Raw genomic sequence first — 8304 nt, 5'->3', positions numbered from 1 at the left:
TCATTGGGGCGCCGAGGGCTGGAGGCGGTTTCCCCCGGAGGGAGCGCGCTGCACAAACGCTTGGCCCGCAATCCGACCTGCTTTTGTTCAGAGTTTATGGCGAAGGCTGGAGGCGCAGGGAGGAGGCGGAGAGAGAAAGCTTCCAGCAGGCGGGGAGGGGGGGGCAGAGGGAGGAGGCCCGGCCAGGCTGCTGCGGCCGGGCCGGAGGAAGCAGGAGCGCCCCTGGAGCTGCTCGCCTGCCTGGGCAAAGCCTCGGTGGCGGCGGCGGCGGCAGACATCTCCATCTCTCGCCGTGCGCCATCAATGGAAATGGCGCATTTGGCCCGAGGCGGCCTGCCAGGGCGCTTTTCTCCCGCCGCACAATGCCTGGCCGCGGACGTCATTCGCTTCCAGTGGCCTGCGGGGCATTGGGGGAGCGTTTGCAAGCCGAGGCGCGGGGGGGGGGGGTCGGGGAGGAGAGAATAAAACAAAATCGGATCCCCAAAGAAGAGCAGAGAGGAGTCATCGAAAAGGGAAGGCTTATTCTGCTGGCTCTCCGTTTGAGCCCCTCGATCGCTGAGCTCGTCTTGTAATTAAAAGAAGGGGGGGGGAGAACCCGTCTCCAAAACTTGCTCCAGTTTATCAACAAGTGCAGCAGCGGCCCGGGTGCTCCCCTCGTTGTAACGAGGGAGGACTCCAACGATGTGCAAAACGTGCCCTGCCTGACTTATTTGGGAGCTGCAAATTTATGCCTAGTTGGGAAATGCCCCGGGAAATATTACATCAGACCAAATGACAGTGATTAAAATCAGCTTTGCGCTCCCCCTCGCGCGCGCTCCCTCCCTTTCGCGCCCCCACCCCCACCTTTTCCTTCTTTTGCACTAAAGTCTCTCTGGAAGGGACGTGGCCCTGAGGACTCCGGCGGCGCCAAACCGTTATCCTCCCCCCCACCCCACCCCCAGCCAAGAAAGACGAAGAGGCAGGACCGTTAGCAAAAAAAGAGGCGAGATTTCGACACAGGACCCAAAGCTTGGTGCTCGCGAGGAGAAAGGGGGGGGGGAGCGATTTTGCAGGGGGAAGTCGGTGCGACGGGGAGGAGGCAGATTTGCAACAGGATTTTTTTTTTCTTTTTAAAAATTAAAGCAAGACACAGAAAGAGTTAATTTAGAAAAATAAATAACAACAACAATTCCGGCGGTGGGGAGGGCAGATTTTGCAGAAGGTTGGGGCCAAGATCGGCTTTTCCTGCGAAACTAGCCCAGGCGAGAGGAGAGCGAAAAGGGCTGAGCTAATTGCAGCCTAACGTGGCGGCGGAGCCGGAGGCGTTTTTTCAGAGCCCAGAGCGAGAAGCCGCTGCTGCCGCCGTCTCCCTTTCGCGGTTTCCTTTCTCTCTCTCTCTCTCCCTTCTTTTTTCCCTCCCTTTCCCCCCTCCTCTCCCCGCGTTATTTAGAGAGGAGATTATTGCCTTTCTTCTCCCGAGCAGCCTCGGCTCCTCTGTTTTAAGGCTCTTCTCTCCCCGATCCCCCCCTCCTCCTCCGCCACCCCGCTTTCCTCCCCTCCCCGCACAGACGAGGCAAAACAAACAGAAAAGAAGAAAAGAGAGAGAGAGGAGAAGAAGAAGAAGCCTGGGCAAATAGATCTACAATAATATTGCATCGCGGCGGCGGCGGCAGCAGGGTCGGAGGCAGCTCAGCCAGAGGAACCTACAAAGGCGCCCCGAGCTCCCTCCGCCTCGCCAAGCGAGCGGCGCGCAGCGCGGAGGACAGGGGGCTTGGCCCAGCTCGTCGGCGTTTCTTCTTCGCCGCCTGCGCTCAAGGTAAGGCGGGCGACCCGGGCTGGCGGGGGAAGGCGGGCGGGCAAGCGGGCTCCCCCTGCTTGCCTCTCTCTCTCCCTCGCTGCTTCCTCCTTTGGTTTGCACCGTGCGCGCCTTCCAAAGCAGGGGATCCCCCCTCCCCAAGTGGTTCTTGCAACTCAACTCGGATCTTGGGTCCTGTGTGTGCAGCTGCCTTTTTTAAAGCTACAGTGACACTTCCAGCCAAACCCTTCCTTTGCACCCTGTGTGTGTGTGTGTGCACGCGTGTGCACGCATGGCTCCGTGCGCGCGCTTGTTCCGCGCGGCCGCGCGTATGTGTGTAGTTTTGCCTTTTATTATTTTTTTTCTCCCGTTAAAAAAAAAAAAAGACAAAAAAGGCAGAAGGCAGCAGCGATGATGGCCAGCTTGGCTGGAGCCCCCTCGCCCGAGGCTGCTCGCCTCTCGCTGCTGCCCTCCTAGCATCAAGCTGGAGAAGCGGGGAGAGGGGTGGAAAGGGGGAGGTGGAGGTGGAAAGGATCCGGGCCAAGGGAGCTGCGGCTGGCGTGGAGGGAAGCGCGCGGCGCTCGCTGGGGCCCCCGCGGCGTTTGAATGGTACATGCACGAGCGAGCGCGCCTTGACAGCCGTCGCGGCTTTGGAAGGGGGGGGGGATCGGTGGTTGGGGTGACGATGAGGGGCGCCAGAAAGGGCTGCCGGCTGCTTTGGGGGTGAGTGCCGTGCGGGGCGGGGGCAACATTGGCGCTCCTAGTGCTTTCCGTTTTCTCCTCGGCTGGGGGAAAAAGGGGGGCGTCCCTTCTTTAGGAAGCCCCCTTCCCCGGGGGCTGGTTCTGCACAAAAGGCCAAAGAAATGGTGAGGATGATGAAGGAAAAGCGCTTGGAGGGAACGGGTGAGAGGGGGAGCCAAAGCCCCAGGCAGGCGGGCTGTGAATGAAAGTCTGGCGCCAGCGATTAGGAGAGGGCGGCGAGCCGAGCCGGCTTGGCCCAGGACTGCCGGCGATCGTCGGTTTGCGCTGTCGGTACACGCCGCGCGCGGGGCTCCCCAAGCCCTGCTCTAGGGCTGGAGCTCCCCTTTCTAGAGGGGGGGACACTACTCTCCCTCTTCCATTTGCCTGCTTTGCTGCTTCTGTGAAAGAAGAAAAGGCGCCATGTTGCTCTTTTAATTTAATTTTATTCTTTGATTTTTGTTTGTTTGTTTGCTTCCCGCTACTGCTGGGAGCTTTTCTTTGGCAAAGCCAAAAGTTTGGAGCGAGCCTCCCTGAATGCTGTTGACCAGCACTCAAAAAGGAGACCGGCGCGGGGTGTTTGGATGTGTTGGGCCACTTGCGCGCTGGCGAGTAGATGGGGATGCCTGCTTGAGTTTGTGCGGAGATTTAGTCTTAAAGACCCCCAGGCTGCTCTCTGATACAGAACTTAACCTGGGGCCCATTCAACATAATGGGATGGCCCTCCACGTGAGCCACTTTCAATACAGAGGGAAGTTTCAGCTGGGACCCGTGCAACTTCTTCCTGCGGAGGAAAGTGCAGGCTTGTGTGTTGTATTTGTTTGTGTGCACACATAGGATGGAGGGACAGAAAGGACCTTTTGGACCAAGTTCTGTGCTTAAGTGAGCTGGGAAATTTTTAAGGGAAGCCACTTCCTAGCAATAGCTCTGGCTGAACTCTCCATCTACTCCCATAAAAAAACCGAGGCAGATATTGACAGGAGGCCATGAACTTGCACCCTTCCACACTCCTAATGACCAGATTACACCTCAGCTGTCAACTCCCTGGTTGCGCAGTTGTTCCACCCCCTGCATCCCTGGGTTTTTAAAGGCTACCAACTGTGGAGAGCTGAGCATCTTTTGCACAGACAAAGGTATCCAGGCCTTCTATGTCTTAACCCACGGGCACATTTTCTACGGAAAGGTTAAAAGACTTTTGCAAAAGGGAGGGGAGCACTAATATTCTCCAAAGGCTCTTGAGGACAAGGACTTTGGGGGGGCAGAAAAGGTGCTGTGAAAAATGCTTATATCCAGATGCTGCCCTAGACCTGCCTTTGACCAAGAGAGCCCAACAAAGGGATGGTCCAGAGAGCAGGTTTTAGATTTGATCTGATATAGGCAGGGGGTGCAGCCCAGGAAGGTCTCCTGCACAAGCTCCCTTGAAAGTGGGGTGGAGGTGGGAAGGGAAGCTGTGCCAGGCCCCCCTTCATTCCAGGGGGACTCCTGCAGACATTCCTGCTGGACTCTAGTCCTTAGCCACAGAGTAGTTTGGATGCACTTGAAGCTTTTGATAAGCGGCTGGCTGGCTGAAAGGAAGATGTCCCTTTTGCATCCCAGAGAAGAGCGGGGGTGGGGGGGGAGTATATTGCACTGTTTCAAGGCATCTCTTAAAAACCCGCAGTTTTCATTTCATCTCTTAAATGGGCATGAAGGAATTAAACTGCATGAGTGAATAACAGCATTAGTTTCAATTAATTTTTTTTATCCTGGCAACAATAAACTTTAGAAACAAAAGCGTTTTTACATCCTTAATTAGTCTGGCTTCCCATCTGTAGGCTTTTAAGTGTCTGTGTGCCTTGATTTAAACTTTTTCCTTCTTTTGGAGCTCCTTTCTTTGCCTGCTTTCCCCCTTTTTTGTTTTGTTTTTAATCCCTGCATACCATTTGCTGTAGTTTCCTATTGTTTGCAACCTCTCACCTTCCCTCCCTTGGCCTTTGCCTGCTTTGCCTTTTAGTTTCTGCAGTTGCTTTCAGGTATACAGATATATATATTTCTCCCCTTCCCCTCCAAAAAAACACAATCCCACCCAATCATCAGCAGTATTGGTTACTATGGCCCCCCAGGGTGTGTATGTACAAAAAAGGGAAAGTTTTATCCATCCCAAACTTATTTTGCACTTTTGAAGTCTTTTTTTTTTTTTTTAGGAGGATTTCAAATTGTAGCATCTAGAGTGTATATTAAATGAATAATATTCCTGTAGGCTTGTGTGTGTGAGAGAGAGAATGAAGACAGAGGCAACACCCTGGAAATTTCTGCAGTCTTTCAGCATTCTCTGCCCCAGGGTGATAGCCCTGGGCATGGAGTTGAATAGAGCTCTTACAACTGCCTTCTGTTTACCTTTTATGGTTAAAATAACAGCTTAGCAAAGAAGCAACTTCATGGGGAAGCGATTCGGTGAAATCATTGCAAGCTGTAGCAGCCTAGCTAGTTTAATCACCCCTAGAGAGCGGAACAACTGTGAGCTCAATGGGACACAAAATCATTTTGTGTGTAAATGAGCATAGGATGGTGGTTATTTCACTTTCCACGGGCAAATAGTTTTTACAAGCAGCACTTAGGCAGTTAGCACAGGAAGGCGGGAAGAAATAAGCTGCCTTTTGGAAGATCCTGGTGAGAGATGCTAGAAAGCTACTCTGCACACCAACATGGAGGCAGTTTGGGTATCAGGTCTGTTGGTTGTTGGCATCATCCAATGAGATTTCTTTTGAATGAGAGCATTGCAAGACTGCCCATTCATTTCGAGCAGGGCTGGCGCAGGAGAATTTCCCGGTGAATCAGTGTCTCTGCCTTCAGCAAACTCCCATAGATCCTCTTCCTGTGTAGACAAACCACACAGGGATAATTTGAACTAATGCAGTGTGCTTAGTTTACACACACACACACAATTCTTAATTACTCTGTAAAAACTTTCACTTGAGACTGCCTCAGAATATGTCAAAAGTTCATTTCAGAAGCAGTAAACCAAAAGACAGTTTGATTCTTTCAGTGCATTCTTTAGATACAAATACAAAACTATTTACCTTTTCTCTGAATACTTTTAGATGGTGTAGATACAGTGCTTGAGAAAAATGTCATCTTAAGTGAATGAGAGCAAAAGAGTCAGTTGCACGTTTACAGTTCAGCTCATAATATCCATCTTCTGTGACAAAAACAAACAAACACCTGGGTGGTGTTTTTGTAATCTGCGTACCCATCTTTCTAGTCCACTCTGAATTCAGATCTGGGTCCCTATTAGATTTAGATTAGCATCTGCTCAATTTTGTGGACTGCAGACTTGAATAAATTTTTTTCTGCATCTAACAAGTGAGAGACAGCAACAGTGCACAGAGGTAATTCAAAAAGCCATGCAAGGGAATAGTATAAATTGCTAGATTGCACAGTTGACACCCAGGATGAGAAATTAATGTTGTAGCCCTATGCAAAATAGCTGGAAAGTGAGCCCCATTGGAAACAGATGGACTTACTTCTGAGTAAAAATGCTTGTGATGGAGCTGTGAGCCTGCAGTCCTAATCCCTCTTACCAGGGTTATGCCTCATAGAGTGGAACTTGATTCCAAGGAGACATATTTTGTATGAGGGACCCTCAGACAGAGATGTTGCTGTTGTAGGTTAGCTAGAACACTTGGACTATACTCTTGTTTCTGTAAATTCAATGGGAATTCTGCTTCTGCAAATCAGAACAGCCTGCGCCTTCTGCCTTTATCTAGCGGCTGTCATTTCTTGCCAGAAGTCTCTATTGCAAGATAAAACCATTGCAAAGTAAGAATTGAAGGGCTTTCTCTGTGCTAAGATTTCATTCTGAAGGAGGAAGAAGGCAGAACGGTGATTATTCACGAAGGAAATTGCTGCCTTTAGTTATAGGGACTTCCTAGGCAGCTCCTCTAACACTATTATTAGGGGATAATAGGCTAGCTGGGGTCAGAACAAAGACAGGCAGCGCTGACATCAAGCTTCTAGCTGGAGACCCCCAAAAATTTAAACCCAGGAATCTAGTACGTATAAGAGCTTATTGTGTTCTTTGGTGTTGGGAGAATTTGTAGGCATCTGGGGAGATGGGGCACCTACAAGCAGGAAGAAATGGCAGAAGACAATGGGGCTGACACTCTGAAATTATTTGTTGAAAGCAAGTAGTTCCGTTGATGATGTGAAATATTTGCTTAAGATGGCTCAGGGCAAGAACCAAGAGACATTTGCTCTTTTAAAGAATTCAGCCCCTCTCCTTGAAGGTGGTGCTATTGTCAAAATGCTAATGATAATTTCCTGCCAACTGGCTGAAGTTTCTGGGACAGCACTAATCTTTGGGGTAGCGCTCAGGTTAGATGTCCGTTCTGCACTCCTGCGTGTCAAGACAGAGAAGGATGTGGATCCGTAATGGGGTGATGTATTTCTGGTGGCAGAGTGGCAAAACAGTCAATTAAACGTGTTTATATTCTTTGTACCGATGTCCCAAAATTACTTTTCAATCAGTTTCTATGCAATTCAGAAAAGCAAATGTTTGCTGCCTGTTGGGGTGATTTTGTCCAAGCTAGTCGTATTGTTGCGATGATGTTAAAAAGGGAGACTTTGGATTCTGAGAAGTACGGTCAAAGGAGTCTGTAAGAAATGGAAATTCACTGTGAAATATTGCATAGGGTGTGCCTGTCGGATGTTAGCAGAATATAAATGCTCTGTGTTGTGACTGCAAATAAAAATACCAAGTCAATTAAATTATTCTCTGAAATGTTTCATAGCTGTAATATTTGGCATATTTTGCTGTAATGAGTGGGCGGGGGTGTGTGTTTAGAAATGAAGTTTATAGGCTGTGCCACTTGGAATGCCTTGCAAGATTTCGTGTTGGTTGCCTGTATGTGCGACAGTATTGTTTTATCCAGATTATTATTTATTAATTTATATACCACTTACGAGTCGGAATAGCTTCTAAGCATTAAAGCAAACTGAAGTACCTACTGTCTGTCAAAGTTTAAAATCTGATTGTTATTTTCTCGAAGGCTGAGGGCAATCAAATTTCTTGACATTTTCATAGAAATCTGAATTTTAGTGAATAAATTTATGGAAAGAAAGTTTTGAGTTTAAACTCCTTTTTTAAAAAAGAAAGAAAGAAAGAACTGACTATAAACAGGATTGTTGTCTGTATGCCTAGATAGGTCTGTAATATATGACTTCAGCTGAGAACACAAGATATTTGGAAATGGTATACAGAGGGTAACAGTGGTCACTTTTTAAATGATGTTTTTTGTTCTAGCCTCCTCTTCAGCTAGAAGGCTTTTCCTCTAGATAAAAAATAGGTATTAGTAGTTGTGTTGTGTAGGTAGTTTTTTTTTAAAAAAAAATGTTCTATGTTTGATGCGAATTTTACTACATGTCTAAATGAAATGCCTTAGGTACTGAGGAAGTCACTAATTTAGAGGTGTCTCGTTACTGAGACAAACTTGCAAAAACCCCTGAATCCCAATTCACAAATTGGTTATTCGTTTGTCAGGGGATATTTCACATCTAACACATAAGCCCGCGACCTTTAATTAGAATTTTGCAGTTTGTTTTATGCCCCTTGAGGCTGACACCTTGAAAAAGATCCCCCCCACCCCGCTTGATTTCTTATTGCTAATAAGCATCTTTTCTCTTTGCCCGCTGGTCCTTTGAAGAGTATGATGCAAATACACTTAATTACGAAGGTGGCAATAATTTGTTAGCTGAATATGTGATCAGGCAGATGCAAAAATGATCTTATTAGATCTGTGATCTCATTGGAATCA

General features: G+C 48.4%; 1 protein-coding gene across 5 annotated transcripts in view; it reads left to right on the top strand.

The window, feature by feature from the left end:
• The first annotated feature begins 456 nt into the window (after positions 1 to 456).
• The window catches only part of KCTD15 (potassium channel tetramerization domain containing 15), a 68785-nt gene continuing 60937 nt past the window's right edge, over positions 457 to 8304 (top strand). Inside the window, exon 1 of one of the 5 annotated variants that reach the window (XM_083452975.1) lies at positions 457 to 1795. Coding sequence is in view for 3 of the 5 variants with exons in the window: in XM_083452972.1 (XP_083309098.1) it covers positions 6871 to 6927 (57 nt within the window). In the remaining 2 variants the exon portion in view is untranslated. The other 4 variants (XM_083452974.1, XM_083452976.1, XM_083452973.1 and 1 more) reach the window with 4 other exon arrangements.

This window comes from Podarcis tiliguerta (assembly GCF_965153285.1).
Source record: "Podarcis tiliguerta genome assembly, chromosome: 8".
Classification (NCBI taxonomy): Eukaryota; Metazoa; Chordata; class Lepidosauria; order Squamata; family Lacertidae; genus Podarcis; species Podarcis tiliguerta.
The sequence above is the reverse complement of the archived record's forward strand: the minus strand, read 5'-3'. Positions and strand labels throughout refer to the sequence as shown.